Source organism: Pelophylax lessonae (assembly GCF_965119305.1).
Source record: "Pelophylax lessonae genome assembly, chromosome: 1".
NCBI classification, from domain to species: domain Eukaryota; kingdom Metazoa; phylum Chordata; class Amphibia; order Anura; family Ranidae; genus Pelophylax; species Pelophylax lessonae.
In genome coordinates, this window is record NC_138768.1 from 426,155,487 (window position 1) to 426,173,104 (window position 17,618).

Here is a 17,618-nt window from a genome sequence, read left to right on the forward strand (position 1 = left end):
GCGACGCTGTACCCAAATGAAATTGACGTCTGTTTTTTCCCACAAACAGAGCTTTCTTTTGGTGGTATTTGATCACCTGTGCAATTTTTTGATCATGCGCTATAAACAAAAAAAGAGCGACAATTTTCCAAAAATAACAATATTTTTCACATTTTCTTATATGAAATTCCCCTCCAAAAAATGTAAAAATCAAAATTTTTTAACATGTTAGGCCAATTTTTTTTTTTACCATATGTTTGGTAAAAAAGAAAATCGCAAAAAGCGTATTTTGATTGGTTTGCGCAAAAGTTATTGTGTTTACTAACAAAGGGAAAGATTTTTGTCATTTTTATTGTTTTTTTTTTAATGAGTAATGGCAGCGATCTGCGATTTTTTTGCGGGACTGCGACATTGCGGAGGACAGATTGGACCCTTGACTGAGATTTTTGGGGGTACCAGTGACATTACTACAGTAATCAGTGCTATACATATGCACTGTTACTGTAAAAATGACACTGGCAGTGAAGGGGTTAACTTTATTTGAGAAGGAGGGGTTAAGTGTGTCCCTAGGGGCGTGATTCTAAAGCCCCGTACACACGTACCGATGGTCGGCATACAAATGTTCCTCTTTTCTCCCCGGGATGTCGGTGTCTGTTGAAAAGTGCAAAGACAGCACAAGGACAGCACAAGAATTTTGTCTGCAGACTTCAGCTGACTGCAGAAGTGATGTCATGTAATGGTTAACTTTCCCTGTGTTTTTAATTTTCTGAGCATGCCCAGTCTTGCAAATCTGCGGTCTGTCGGCCGAATTCTGTACTGACAGGCGAACAATCGTCCGTTCTGGTGTCCGCAGACAAAAATTTTCATGTTTGCACGAAAGACTTTTGTCCGCGGATTGTGCGCAGACATCTGTCGGAGGCACCATACTAACACGCATACAATCGGCAGATCTTTCGTCCGCCGACGTTTGTATGCCGACGATCGGTACGTGTGTACGGGCCTTAACTGTGATTGGATGTGGCTGTGTGTGTAACAGCAGAGATCTACGGTCCTCCATAGCAGGTCCGTATGATCTCTGCTGTTACACAGGGGAGAATGACAGGCGGCTTTGTTTACACTAGCCGCCTGCCTTTCTCCCGGTGTAACCGGCGATCGCGAGTGAGCAGCAGACATCGGGTCCTCCAGCGGCGCGCGCTCACTCCCTAGAGCCTCACAGGCTACCGACGTAGATCTACGTCGCTTTGCCTGTGAGGGGCTGACTGCCGACGTAAATAGTCGTTAGGCAGTCGGCAAGTGGTTAAACAGTTCTGTACCGGAAACATTTGCCCCCTTAATGATCAGGCCATTTTTTTTTTTTGCGATTCGGCTCTGCATTAATTTAATGGACAATTGCGCGGTCGTGCAATGCTATACCTAAATAAAATTGATGTCCTTTTTTTCCCCACTGAAAAAGATTCCTTTTGGTGGTATTTGATCAGCTGTGCGATTAACAAAAAAAGAGCAACAATTCTGAAAAAAAAAAACAATATTTTTCACTTTCTGCTATATAACATTCAAAAAAAAAATGGAAAAAAATATTTTTTTTTTATCATTTCAGGCCAATTTGTATTTTGCTACATTTTTTTGGTAAAAAAAATCGCAATAAGCGTATTTTGAGGGTTTGCGCAAAAGTTATCGCGTACAAACTAGGGAAAGATTTATGTAATTTTTATTTATTTATTTACTAGCAATGGCAGCGATCTGCGATTTTTAGCGGGACTGCGACATTGCGGCGGACAGATCGGACCCCTAACTGACATTTTTTTACACTTTTGGGGGGATCAGTGACATTACTATAGTAATCAGTGCTAAAAATATGCACTATTACTGTAATAATGACACTGGCAGGGAAGGGGTTAACATAGGGGTGATCAAAGGGTTAAATGTGATGTGTTAAGTGTTTTCTAACTGCGGGGGGAGGGACTTGTGAAATTATCATAGAGACCTGTGATCCTATATTTCAGAGAGAAGAAAGAGACCGTCCTTCTCTCTCAGCGGGCAAAGAGATCGTCCTTCTCTCTCAGTGGGCAACAATCGCGGATGGCCGGTGGCAATCAGTGCCACAGGTCCCGTGCATCTGCATACCCGCTGTCTAGTGGTTGCCAGGTACGCCGATTCACGCAGCCGAGCCAGCCTGCCGCAGTATATATGCGGCGGGCAGTCGGCAAGTGGTTAAAGTGATTGAAAACCAACCTACAGTATTTAGTTTAAAATACAAATGAAAGGCAAAACATGTATAGATATAAAAATACATTATTACCCTTTTTTAAGTGATCACCTTCCCTCTGTTCTCAGCTGTGTAAGAGCTGGGAAAAGAAGAAGGCGCCTCTAAGTGCAGCTGATGATACCTTTTTTTTTTGCACATGAAGATAAAAACACTTACAGGATGAACGAACATAAGCGTCATTGCTCGGGGTTCCTCCTGACCCTGCAGCTCGATCCTCCTAAGCCGTCCCGCAGCAAAGACAGGATGGAATGGAGGAGCCCAACCAGGGGCAGTGACTCAGTCCGAGGCTACAATGGAATGCACGCTTCGCCGGTGGACCGCACGAAGTGTGATGACGTCAGGGGGCGGTAATGCATTTCGGAGCATGCGCAGTAGTGCTCCTTCATCAGACCAAGATTAGGTAGATGTGTATGAAGCTATGGGTTGGGAAACATGGACTTTAGAGGCACAATTATTATAAAAGTACAAATTTTATTCAAAATACCGTATTTATCGGCATATAACACGCACCTAAATATTAGGAGTGAAATTTCAGGAAAAAAGCTTAAATTTAAAATAAACAGCTTTGAACTCTTTTTTTTTTTTTAATCAAATGACATCTCACCAGTGTCCAGCAATGCAGCCTCATCAGCAATCTCCAGCAATGCAGCCTCATAAGCAGTGTCCAGCAATGCAGCCTCCAGCAATGCAGCCTTTAGCAATGCAGCCTTTAGCAATGCAGCCTCGCCAGTGCAGTCTCCACTAATGCAGCCTCGCAAGCGCCATTGACACGATCAGTTTTTAAAAAGGCCAGGAAGCAGCGCCGAGAGCAGAAGGGTCGGGCCGAGGAGAAGGGAGAACGAGCGCTCGTTGTCATCGGAAGTCCCGCCTATGATAGACGTCATACGTCTTCCTATGACAGCCCATCCTTCCTTCTCCTCGGCGCGGCCCGCCCCCTTCTGCTCTCGGCGATCCTCCATTTTTAGGAGGAAAAAGTGTGTGTTATACGCCAATAAATACGGTAATTAAAAATGTAAAAAATGCATGTATACATGGTAGAGAATATATTGTCAAAAAACACTACATAGTTGATTGGCTTAACCCACTCCAGCACTTGGATACCAGGCTGATAGAGGAATAAGCCTGATAGCGTTAAGATATACAGTAGATTAAAGCTCGACATGTTTCAGGATAATACGCTTCTTCAGGAGCCTATTTTCTGTTGTAACCTTTCTTTTAAGTTCTATAATGAAAATCATGATCAATACATCATAAAAAACGCACATCTGTTTTTCATGTGTATATTCCTTTCACCAAAGAAACATGGAGTACATAGAGATGAGGAATGATTTACATAACTAGGGCCCCGGGGACCAGGAGCAGCATGCATAGGGGCAGAAGCAGATGTGGGGACACACCCAGTAACACCACAAGTACAGCGATTGTAAAGCATTGACCCCCTGAGACAACAAATGGTAAAAACAGGGGGCCAAAGGGGAATCACCCAGGAGGAGAGGGATTGTGTTAAGGACAAGCACCACCACCTTTTTGGAAAAGCTGTAATGATATAACTAGTAAATTAATAACCTATGCAAACCAGGCAGCTCAAATAGAAATAGAAGTTATAATAGTAGAAGCTGGAGCAACGTCCGGTATATCTATATAGGGAACCATTTACATGGTAGAAATATCCTCTGAGATTGTAAGGGCAAGGAAAATGGAGAAAATTGATAAAATTAATTTGTTATTTACCAATGAGAACCACACTATTTCAAATATAAATGGGTAAAAATATGGATATGGAGAGGGATGTGGTAGGGACAGGAAAATGTCTCTTCTCTATCATGTATATATGTATTTTTTTTTTTTAATTTTTAATTATTTTGAATAAAATTTGTACTTTTATAATACTTGTGCCTCTAAAGTCCATGTTTCCCAACCCATAGCTTCATACACATCATTTCATACTGCGCCTTTATACTGCCATTTATAAAATGCACACCACAGTGGGAAGTTTTTCTGTGCCTGTCGGAGTGTACACTGGAGAGAAAACTCCATGATAGGAGGATGTCCCAGTCACATGATTTTGACAGGTCAGATGACTGGACTCCCCTGCTTCTGACACATTTTAAAATCATTAAAATTAATTTTAGGCTTCCTTTGTTTGATGTTTGGAAGAAAGCAAAATATAGTACATATTTGTAAAGCACAGCAATGTGTTTTATATGTGTCTTTTGGCACATAACACATAACTGAGCCCCTTACTGTTTTAGGCCAATTTTTTTTTTTATGCATTATTATGCAATTAAGTATGATAACAGAAACAGGGTCATGAAAATAAGCTCCCATCATAACAAAAAAAAAAGTTCTGTCTTTTTATTATAAAATGTGTAATGTTTTGTAGGATAACTGATATCAACAACACATTCAAATAAAAAATAAAAATAAAAAAAACAGGTTTTGTGCTGATTTTGGTTTTCAGTTAACAATAAAACAACAAAGATATATTAACATAGGTAAACAATAATCTTTTTCACCATACTAATATTTGAGTTGCAATTTTTTTGCTTACTTATAATTATGTGCCATCACAAGTATATTCCTTACAGTTGCCTTAGGCAGCAAAGTACATATAAACACACATAGTATTTAGATGAACTGCAACACTGGGGGAAAATATATACACAAACCATCTTCAATTAACATTCAACCTTGAGCAGCATATTAATAATACATACATTTGCATATGAAAATACAGATGAACCTTAAAAAATACACAAGCATAAGAAAATATATCACATTATGGCACTCCAATTTGAATTAAAATGAACTCTAGATCAGATCCTGGGAAAAATAGAGTTTCTTTTGTGCAGCAAAATCAATTTATGGCTAGAAAGGCGAAAACCCATTTTTTCTTTTCCTGAAAGAAACAAAAAAGGAGAGAAGCAGTTAGGATGTGATTAGAACTACAGCTGTGGCACATCAAAGGGAATCACAAATTATGTTTGAAAATAAATTAAAGCACACAAAAAAGTAAGGCAGTTGGTATATATTGCTATGTCATGCTCATATATAAAGGGCTTTGTGAATCCGAAGTGAAAAACCACAGACTTTGTATGAGTTACTAGATTTGATATGGAAACAGAGCTTTAGAATTGGTTTCCCTAATCCTTTGCATACATTCTTATTTAATGGCTTAAAGACCTCTAGTGTCAGTGCAGCTGTACTTAGGGGGTGCAAGATGCACTCTTTCTGGGTGTGGTGACTGCCCAGTATTTTTTTTTTTTTTTGTGTGCAAAAAAAAAAAAAAAAAAAAAAATGTTGGCCCACCACAGCACCTCCAGAGAGTCTGCACCCGATTCATGCTGCACCCCCCACTCCGGGTGCCATATATGCTAGGCACGCCACTGAGTCAGCTATTTATTAGCCTTGTTTAATGGAAACCTGTTAAAGAAAAATTTAAGCTACCATCACTGCCCTTCCCTTTTTAATTACTACAACCCCAATTAAAAAAAACAAATTGGGTAAAATCTACAAAAAAATCAGAATACAATGATTTACAAATCTCATAAATCCATATTTTATATCACATTTTATTCACAATAGAAAATATAAAATTTATTCACAATAGAAAATATAAAAACATATCAAATGTTTAACTGAGAAAATGTACCATTTTAAGAAAAAAAAAAAAAAAATAAGGTTATTTTAAAATTGATGCAAGCAACGTCTCAAAAAAATTTGGGACAATGCAACAAAAAGCTGGCAAAATAAGTGGTACTAACAACCAAGTTGTTGCAACAATATTTTGCAACTAAGTAGGTAAATTGTCAACATGATTAGGTATAAAAAGAGCATATTAGAGAGTCAGAGTGTCTCAGAGGTAAAGAAAGGCAGAGGTTCACCAATCTGAGAAAGCTGCGTCTAAAATTTGTTGAACAATTTCAGAATAATGTTTCTCAACGTAAAATTGCAAAGACTTTTACTATATCATTATCTTCAGTACAAAATATCAGCAAAAAATTCTGAGAATCTGGAGAAATCACTGTGTGCAGGGGACAAGGCCAAAGCGCAATATTGGATTCCTGTGATCTTCAGACCCTCAGATGACACTGCAAAAGCAGGCATGATTCTTTGATGGACATCACTGCATGGGCTCAGGATTACTTCCACAAATTATTTTGTGATTTATCATGCAAAAAAGCCACCATATCTGAACATGATCCAGAAACGCCACCATCTTCTCTGGGCCAAAGCTCATATAAAATGGTCTGTTGCAAAGTGGAGAACTGCTCTGTGGTCAGACTAATCAAAATATGACATTCTCTTTGGCAACCATGGGCACCGCGTCCTCTGCACTAAAGAGAGGGAACTTCCAGCTTGTTATCAGTTTTTATTTCAAATGCCTGCATCTCTGTTGGTTGCATTAGTGTGTATAGAATGGGCAGCTTGCACATCTGTAAAGGCACCACCAATGCTAAAAGATATATCCAGGTTTTAGAGCAGTATACAGTATGCTCCCATCCAGATGATGTATTTTACAGAGAAGGCCTTGCATATTTCAGCACGACGATGCTAAACCGCATACTGCATCTATGAGAATCGTAATAGAAGAGTCTGGGTGCTTAACTGGCCTGCCTGCAGTCCAGACCTTTCACCAAAGAACTGTTGAGCAATTAGAACCCTGTATCAGGCAAGAATAGGAGAACATTCCTACGCCATAGTAAACATTGCCCTGTCCCAACTTTTTTGAGACTTGTTGCTACTATCACTTTCAAGATTATCTTTTTTCCTTAAAAATGGTACATTTTCTCAGTTTAAACATTTGATATGTTTTCTGTTGTGAATAAAAGAAGGGTTTATGAGATTTGCACATCAATGCATTCTGCTTTTATGTAGATTTTACACAGCGTCCCAACTTTTTTGGATTTAGGGTTGTAGTTGCTTGGCAGTCCTTCCAATTGAATGGCTTCAGTGCTTTGTAAACCTGACCTATAACACGTTTGCAAGAGTTTTCATTTGCTGCCTGTATGCTCAATTCAGTCCAGTAGCTGAAAAAGTATTACATTCAGAGACAGCCAAGCAACTATAAATCTTATGTCAGCAAAAATAGTTAACATATTTCTCTCAATCCAGGTTTTCTTTAAATAAGACAGCAATGTTCTTCCCTGTAACACTGCACTAACAAGCAAAAGGGCTCCTTCCACATATTGTTTTTTGCAATGTAAAAATGTCCACCTGATGCATTTCATATTCTGTAAAGATGTATAGGTCTCTTTGATCAAGGAGAAGGATCCCTAATCCTCTAATAAGAATATATGAACTCCAGTGGTATTGCAATGCCTGCAATTGAAACGAACCACCTTTGATTCAAAGTGACTGGATTAATGATTGCCATATAAATATACATTGTGATGTTGTATATTAATGTGACACTCCAAAAATGTATCCATTTGTGCAAAATGAAAGAGGAACTCCAAGCAAACAGCTTGATACTAGTTAAATCACACACATATATGTATATATGTGTATATATATATATATATATATATATATATATATATATATATATATATATATATATATATAGTGTGTGTGTATATACAGCTGTGCTCATAAGTTTACATACCCTGGCAGAATGTATGATTTCTTGGCTATTTTTCGGAGAATATGAGTGATAGTTGGTTAGTGTTTGGCCAAAGTAATTTATTAGCAATCAATCAGCTTACTCTTTTTAAATCATAATGACAACAGAAACTACCCAAATGACCCTGATCAAACGTTTACATACCCCAGTTCATTAAACCGTGTATTGCCCCCTTTAACATCAATGACAGCTTGAAGTCTTTTGTGGTATTTGTAGATGAGGCTCTTTATCTTCTCAGATGGTAAAGCTGCTCATTCTTCCTGACAAAAAGCCTCCAGTTCCTGTAAATTCTTGGGCTATCTTGCATGAACTGCACGTTTGAGATCTCCCCAGGGTGAGGTCAGGAGACTGAGATGGCAACTCCAGAACCTTCACTTTATTCTGCTGTAGCCAATGACAGATCAACTTGGCCTTGTGTTTGGTATCATTGTCATGTTGGAATGTCCAAGTACATCCCATGCGCAGCTTCCAGGCTGATGAATGCAAATTTTCCTCCATTATTTTTTGATAACATACTGCATTCATCTTGCCATCAATTCTGACCAAAGTTTCTGTGGCTTTGTAGCTCACACATCCCCAAAACATCAGCGATCCACCTCCGTATTTCACAGTAGGAATGGTGTATCTTTCATCATAGGCCTTGTTGACTTCTCTCCAAATGTAGCGTTTATGGTTGTGGCCAAAAAGCTCAATTTTGGTCTAATCACTCCAAATGACTTTGTGCCAGAAGGTTTGAGGCTTGTCTCTGTGCTGTTTGGTGTTAGCGGGATACTTTGTGGCATTTGCGTAGTAATGGCTTTCTTCTGGCGACTCGACCATGCAGCCCTTCTTTCTTCAAGTGCTCCTCCTTATTGTGCATCTTGAAACAGCCAAACCACATGTTTTCAGAGAGTCCTGTATTTCACCTGAACTTATTTTGTGGGTTTTTCTTTGCATCCCGTTCAATTTCCTGGTTGTTGTAGCTGAAATTTGAGTTGGTCTACCTGACCGTGGTTTGGTTTCAACAGAACCTCTAATTTTCCACTTCTTGATTAGAGTTTGAACACTGCTGATTGGCATTCTCAATTCCTTGGATATCTTTTTATATCCCTTTTCTGTTTTATACAGTTCAACTACCTTTTCCCGCAGATCCTTTGACAATTCTTTTGCTTTCCCCATGAGTCAGAATCCAGAAACATCAGTGCAGCACTGGATGAAAGATGCAAGGGTCTGTCAGGAGTCCAGAAACTCATTGACCTTTTATACACACACACACACACTAATTGCAAGCAAACAGATCACAGGTGAGGATAGTTACCTTTACTAGCCATTTAAACCCCTTTGTGTCAACTTGTGTGCATGTTATCAGGCCAAAATCACAAGGGTATGTAAACTTTTGATCAGGGTAATTCGGGTAGTTTCTGTTGTCATTATGATTTAAAAAGAGTAAACACAGTTGATTGATAATAAATGACTTCAGCCAAACACTAGCCATGAGTGAAAGAAATGTTTTTGTGTTATCATTCCTACTCTTGGAAAAATGGCCAAAAAATCATAAATTCAGCCAGGGTATGTAAACTTATGAGCACAACTGCAGATATATATATATATATATATATATATATATATATATATATACACACACACACACACAGTATCTCACAAAAGTGAGTACTCCCCCTTATTTTTGAATATATTTTTATATCTTTTCATGTGACAACACTGAAGAAATTACACTTTGCTACAATGTAAAGTAGTGAGTGTACAGCTTGTATAACAGTGTAAATTTGCTGTCCCCTCAAAATAACTCAATACACAGCCAATAATGTCAAAACCGCTGGCAACAAAAGTAGTACACCCTTAAGTAAAAATGTCCAAACTGGGCCCAAAGTGTCAATATTTTGTGTGGCCACCATTATTTTCCAGCACTGCTTTAACTCTCTTGGGCATGGAGTTAACCAGAGCTTCACAGGTTGTCACTGGAGTCCTCTTCCACTCCTCCATGATGACATCACGGAGCTGGTGAATGTTAGAGACCTTGTGCTCCTCCACCTTCCATTAGAGGTTGTCCCACAGATGCTCAATAGGGTTTAGGTCGGGAGACCTGCTTGGCCAGTCCATCACCTTTACCCTCAGCTTCTTTAGCAAGGCATTGGTTGTCTTGGAGGTATGTTTGGGGTCCTTATGTTGGAATGCTGCCCTTCTGCCCAGTCTTTGAGGGGAGGAGATCATGCTCCGCTTCAGTATGTCACAGTACATGTTGGCATTCATGGTTCTCTCAATGAACTCTAGCTCCCCACTCATGTAGCCCCAGACCATGACACTCCCACCACCATGCTCGACTGTAGGCAAAACACACTTGTCTTTGTACTCCTCACCTGGCTGATGCCACACACGCTTGACACCATCTGAACCAAATAAGTTTATCCTGGTCTTATCAGACCACAGGACATGGTTCCAGTAATCCATGCCCTTAGTCTGCTTGTCTTCAGCAAACTGTTTGGGGGCTTTTTTGTGCATCCTATTTAGATTACTTCCTTCCTGGACGACAACTATGCAGACCAATTTGATGCAGTGTGCGGCGTATGGTCTGAGCACTGACATGCTGGCCCCCCCACCCCTTCCACCTCTGCAGCAATGCTGATAGCACTCACACATCTATTTCCCAAAGACAACCTCTGGATACGACACTGAGCATGTGCACTCAACATCTTTGGTCGACCATGGCGAGGCCTGTTCTGAGTGGAACCTGTCCTGTTAAACCACTGCACGGTCTTGGCCACCATGCTGCAGCTCAGTTTCAGGGTCTTGGCAATCTTCTTATAGCCTAGGTCATCTTTATGAAGAGCAACAATTTTTTTTTTTCAGATCCTCAGAGAGTTCTTTGCTATGAGGAACACCTGCTCTCCATTCACACCGGAGACCTTGTAGCGCTAATGAGTCACATGGCACTGGGGAGGGAAAATGGCAAATTTTGCCCAATTTGTACATTTTTACTTAGGGGCGTATTCACTTTTGTTGCCAGGGGTTTACACATTAATGGCTGTGTGTTGAGTTATTTTGAGGGAACAGCAAACTCACACTGTTATACAAACTGTACACTCACTACTTTACATTGTAGCAAAGTGTAATTTTTCCAGTGTCACATGAAAAGATATAATAAAATATTTACAAAAATGTGAGGGGTGTACTCACTTTTGTGAGATACTGTGTGTATATATATATATATATATATATATATATATATATATATATATATATATTTGGTGGAGTGACTCTGTGCCACTGTTCAAAATGGTGGTTTACGCCAGATTTTCTAAGAGGCAAGCACACTAATGGCACAGGTGTGTGCTGGTTCATATGAGAGCCAGAGAGAGAGCTCAGGACCCGCACACTCTCAAGAGAGTCAGTATGTGAAGGGAGCTGTGAGAGGTGCTGGTGTGCACCATGGTGTCCAGGTCAGAACAGGCCAAGACCCGAGCCTGAGAGAGAGTCCATGAGGGAAAAGGCAGTTAGGAAGCAGTAGAGAGTGTCCATGAGGGACAGAACAGCTAGGAAGCTGTAAGGAAGATGCGGAGCTGGGGTGCAGCATATGTGCATAAACAAAAAAAGGTACTGATAGTCAGGAGAATCCTGAAGAGGTATTCAGGGTAGTAAAGCTGCCACAAGAGAGCCAGGAGGCTGAATGTTTTGTTTGGTTCATAGTGAAGGTGAGAACCTCCTGCGTTAGAAGACATACCTGTGTGAAGTTGTGATGTTCTTTTAAAAAAAAGTGGGCAGGAAAGCACTGAAAACTAAATCTAGCGTACTTACTGTTTTGGCACTATCATTGAGCTAAGAAACCCCAATGTGTCACATTATATATATATATATATATATATATATATATATATATATATATATATATATATATATATATATATATATATATGAGCTGTTCTAGCTTTCAAAGGATTCATTCTTTTATCCAGCCAGTCCTAACATTTACACTGCTCTACGAAACAGCACAGACAGCCAAAAACCTGACCCCTCTCTCTATTGATGCTAAACAGATAGGATACATGGCTTCTACTCTTCTACTAGTCTGTGATTTGACAGCGAAGGAGCAGCAGACTGATGAAGTAACCTCTTTCCTTCAGCTAGCATACTCCTTATCAACACAATATGTACACAGCACAGCCTGATTGACTCAGAGTACCAACCCCCACTCTGCCAATCTGACTTCTAATGTACATGAGATTACAAGATATTTACATTAAGATTCATGTACATTAAAGTTGCATTATAAATACATTTGATACACATTAAAGTCGATGTAAATCCATACTTATACCCAATGAAGTGAACAGCCTCAGAAGATACACAGAGATTAAACAAATCCTCCTACATAGATTTTACTTGCATTAGTGCTGTCTTCAGCCTTCTACACACTTTAGAATGTGCACATTGTGCTACAAATTTAGTTTCCTTATTCAGCTGTGCGTGTGGAGTCTGGTCATACACTGTGTGTGAGATGATTGGAGGAAAAGCTCTCTGCTTATCTATCTCTAAGCACCCTCCCGACACAAATTCCCTGCTGCTTTTATCTCATGTGTCGGTGAAATTGTCAGAAGTTATCATGCTGATAACAGAGGAACGGAGCAGCAGAAAGACATGGGACTTAGGGCTTTGGAGGGAGATAAGTAAACACTACAGATATATGTGCATAGGTCAGATTTATAGAATGGGGTTTACGTCCACTTTGTTATTAGGTGGAACAAAGCTCAAGTTTCTAAAACTCTGTAGGGGTGATTTACTATAATTGATGTACACAAAACCTAGCGCAGCTGTGCATAGTAACCTTCTTCTTCATCTTCCAGGTTTTATTGTCAAAGATTTAATGAACAAGCTAAAGTTAGAAGCTGATTGGGTACTATGGACAGCTGCACCATATTCTGTGTGCACCAGTTTTAGTAAATCTCCCCCTGTATGTCTGCTATCCAAAAAAAAGTCTAACCAGCCTGCCAGCATTGCTTTTTCATGAATACATTCTGGTCCATGCATGGGCAGCTCAGTGTACATCTGTACACAGTATCACTGTCTCTTCCACGTGCCATGTACATTAAACTCTCCTGTGCATGTACAAAAGTAAAATAACCGCAGGATGGTCAATCAAGATAGGCAAAATCACTGATCCCAGAAGGAAACTAGGCAAATATGTCAGAAGCAGTGACAAGGCAACAAGGGGCATTGTGGCTGTCTTAGCACTGAGGTGGGGCACTTTGGCAGGAAAGTATATCATAATGTACAAATATGCTGTGCATGCTTGCACATTATGGCAAAAAACCTGGGCACCAGTAGCAGAGTTTAACTGATGTTTATGTCTTGAAAAAGTAAAAATGCCATTGTGGGGATTGTATCAACTAGAAAAGCAATGCAGAAATTAGGCAGCATTTTACTTGAGGGTTATGTACTCTACAAAAATAAGGTACATACCTTGAACAGTCAGGTCCTGACCAGCTTGGAGGACAGTTGCATCTATTTGGTCTCACACATCGGCCGCCATTTTGACATGGTGTCTGACACACAGCTGTAATACAAAAATGTATGTTATAGTATAAGTGTATATATATATATAGGTACTGCGCTTATAATGACAAAACCTAATGTCAGAGAGGGGGAGATTTACAAAACTAGTGTATACAGAATCTGGTGCAGATGTGCATAGTAACCAATCAGCTTCTAGGTTTTATTGTCAAAGCTTAACTGACTAAGCTGAAGTTAAAATATGATTGGTTACTTTGCAAAGCTATACCAGATTTAGGAACTCTCCTCCTGTGTGTCACTAAAAATACTGATAAATACAGAATATAGGAGTGTAATCAAAATGCACAAATTTAAAAAGTATTAATATTATCAAATAATGTCAATGTTGCAAAACAAACATCAATAATCATTGACCCCAAACTAAAAAAAGCTGGATGCATATGAATGTGCTCAAAGTCCATATAAATCCATACATGGGAAAGTCCATATGTGCATCCAATTTTTTTGTTATTTTTATTGATCTTTTTTTTTTTGCAGCCCTGACACTTTTATTTAATAATATTGATTCTTTATGTATTTCTGAAATTTGATCAGACTATTATATTGTTTATTCATCATTATTTGTTGATAGTGACACATTGGGGTTGATTTACTAAAACTAGAGAGTGTAAATTCTGGTGCAGCTCTCCGGAGAAACAGCTTCCACATTTTTTTTCCAAAGCTTATTTGAACAAGCTGAAGTTAGAAGCTAAGAAATAATGATGGGGGTCTGGCGCTCCACAATGTCAAATGTATAAGAGTCACCTGGTCTAGTATTATAGGGCATAGGATAGATCTGCTGTCCATGCAGAGAAATTACACTGTACTTTAGGCTGCCATCCCCAGATAGTGCACATGCTCTGTAAGGTATGCAAGAGAGGCGCCACTAAGTGCAGTATTAAATTGAATACATTTATTCCAAGTGGTTAAAAACACTTAAAAGAGTGTACATAACATGGGCACATCTAGAAATGAAGGGTCTGTGAAGACCTTCAGAAGGAGCTGCCAGCTCCCAGCGTGTAGCCTCTGTTTTATTAGTCTCAGTGTCCAGGACTCCCCACCCCGTACTAGCGACGTCACTTCCGCCTCCGCGTTCCATGCTGGCCCAACATGGAAGCATCACAGAGGACAGCCAGCCTTCCATCCACAGTGGCGTTTGGAGGGAGTCAGTTCCCAGGAACACAGTGGAAACAGCCAGACCCTTCATTTCTAGATGTGCCCATGATATGTACACCCTTGTAAGTGTTTTTAACCACTTGGAATAAATGTATTCAATTTAATACTGCACTTAGTGCCCCCCCTCTTTTCTCTTGTATACCTTACAGAACACGTGCACTCAATATTCAATTTATACTGCACTTAGTGGCACCCCCCCCCCTCTTTTCTCTTGTATACCTTACAGAACACGTGCACTCAATATTCAATTTAATACTGCACTTAGTGGCACCCCCCTCTTTTCTCTTGTATACCTTACAATGCATGTGCACTCAATATTCAATTTAGTACTGCACTTAGTTGCGCCCCCCCCCTTTTCTCTTGTATACCTTACAGAGCACGTGCACTCAATATTCAATTTAATACTGCACTTAGTGGCACCCCCCCTCTTTTCTCTTGTATACCTTACAGAACACGTGCACTCAATATTCAATTTAATACTGCACTTAGTGGCACCCCCCCCCTTTTCTCTTGTATACCTTACAGAGCACGTGCACTCAATATTCAATTTAATACTGCACTTAGTGGCACCCCCCCTCTTTTCTCTTGTATACCTTACAGAACACGTGCACTCAATATTCAATTTAATACTGCACTTAGTGGCACCCCCCCCCTCTTTTCTCTTGTATACCTTACAGAACACGTGCACTCAATATTCAATTTAATACTGCACTTAGTGGCACCCCCCCCCCCTCTTTTCTCTTGTATACCTTACAGAGAACGTGCACTCAATATTCAATTTAATACTGCACTTAGTGGCACCCCCCCCCTTTTCTCTTGTATACCTTACAGAGAACGTGCACTCAATATTTAATTTAATACTGCACTTAGTGGCACCCCCCCTCTTTTCTCTTGTATACCTTACAGAGAACGTGCACTCAATATTTAATTTAATACTGCACTTAGTGGAGCCTCCCTCCTCTTTTCTGTTGAAGTTGTTAGAAGCTGACTGGCTACCATCCACAGCTGCACAGGATTTGTCCAAAACTCTCCAGTTTTAGTAAATCAACCCGGAGTCACTCACATTCATTTCACAACATTTATTTCCTATTATTGACATTAGGTTTTATCATGATAATTGATATACAATTTTGAGTTTGCACTATTTGTGCTACCAGCTAATCGTATTGTTACTGTAGTGCGATCCACAAAAAGCATAAGTGTAGCAAGGAAATGCCTAACCGAGAAAAGAGTACTAGACAAGAGTAAATATTTAGAAATATGTAAGAGCACACAAGACCCAGTACAAAAACTACTATGGCTGAACAATTAAAGTGATATTAAAGGCTATGTATTTTTTAATTAGATAAAAACTATATTATACCTTCCTGCTCTTTGGCAGTCTCTTGCTCATGCTGTCTGCTCCTTCCTCCTCCAAGCACCCTGTTGGCAAGCCGGGTGCTAAGGGGGCACCCATGAGGGAGCGCTTATGAGCTGGGCTGTGTGCCTCTATAGACACACACAGCACAGGTAAGCCACCCCCCTCCCACTTCTTACTTACAGGAGTTTGACTGACAGCAGCAGGAGTCCTCAAATAACTCTACAGAAATGACACATGTGTCACTTGAGCCCTACACACCAGCACTAGAACTGAAAGCAAAGAACTGGAAGATCAGATCAGTAGTTTAAACATTTATTCATTGTTCATCTTCGGCCAGTATATTAAATATGACATTCTTGGTAGTTATTAAAAAGAAAATACATAATGGCATACAAAACGTAAAAATGCTGGCATATGATAGAAACTCTGGGAAAGGTTCTCCAGACCAATTAGCTATGGTTTCCTCTAACATACATTTAATTAAAGTTTTTTTTTTTTTTTTTCTCCTAAATCTAGATAGCTTTTACAGAAAAACGCCTTTAGGTATAGCCTCTGCCATAAAGGTTTTTTAGCACTGAAACATATCAGACATATTTCGAGAGCTATCTGGAGGCCACAGAAGCACAGTAATAGCAGATGTATGTACAGAATCATGTTATCATCATAAAATTATTTAATAATAATAATAATAATTTAATATAATAATTACATTTGCATAGTTAAAGTGCTATATATATTTCATATTTCTGCAATGGGCAGGTATTTTTATTTTTTTTTTTATAATTTATTCTTTCAGCTATCTCACCTATATACTCCCTCTGGACCAAAGCAATTTTTACATTTCTGCTATAGGCCTGTTTATTTGGTAATAACTTTATAATTACTTAGGATAGCAAAATAATTCAAATGTCTTAATTTTTTTACACAATATTTTTTTGGTGATACTGTTTTGCAAAAAAAAAATTTTTTTTAAGTAACCCATAGACAAAAAACAAAGAAAAAAAACAACTTTTTTTTACTTTGATCAATGTCAATATTAAAAAAATGTGTTACTGTACATAAAAGTATACATTTATTTTTATTTTGTTAAAATGAAATTAAAGGATTGTTTGTCTAATTTTGGGTCTGTTTTTAATGTAACACAAAATATCAGAAAATATTTTTATGCTTTAGCCCCGGTTCACACTTATGCGATGCGGGAAGGCTGCGAATTCGCAGCCTGTTCCCGCATCGCAAACGCACCCCTGGCAGTTCACACTGCCATATGCGATACGCCGGGGGTGTCAATGTAATCTTAATGACACCCCCAGTTTGATTGCATATCGCAGTGCGATCTTACAGTTCGCACAGGATCGGATCGCACAAGTGTGAACCACTGTGCGATACGTTCCTGATGCGGCTGCAAAAAAGGGTCCTGTGCGTGTTTGCTGCGGGTGCGGTGCGAATTTAGCCATACAAAGTGTATGGCTAAACTCGCACCGCACAGCCGATCGCATGTAATGAAGGAGCAGTGTGCTCCGACATTACATGTGATCGCCGCAGCCGCACTAGTGTGAACCGGCACTTGCCGGACATCATATGTTAGATCTCTATCCCGCAGCTGCACAGTGTTTATAAATATTTTGCCAGGCAGTCCATGTCTGTAAGACCCCGTTCACACTGGGGCG

General features: G+C 39.5%; 1 protein-coding gene across 3 annotated transcripts in view; it reads right to left on the minus strand.

The window, feature by feature from the left end:
• Nucleotides 1–4,796: 4,796 nt before the first annotated feature.
• SVEP1 (sushi, von Willebrand factor type A, EGF and pentraxin domain containing 1) overlaps nucleotides 4,797–17,618 on the minus strand; it is a 573,162-nt gene continuing 560,340 nt past the window's right edge. For all 3 annotated transcript variants that reach the window (XM_082255001.1, XM_082255000.1, XM_082254999.1), the window contains 2 exons: nucleotides 13,326–13,419; nucleotides 4,797–5,144 (listed from right to left, as the gene is read on the minus strand). In XM_082255001.1, the coding sequence (XP_082111127.1) occupies nucleotides 5,114–5,144; nucleotides 13,326–13,419 (125 nt within the window). In that variant the 3' untranslated portion in view covers nucleotides 4,797–5,113. The remainder of the gene's footprint in view (nucleotides 5,145–13,325; nucleotides 13,420–17,618) is intronic.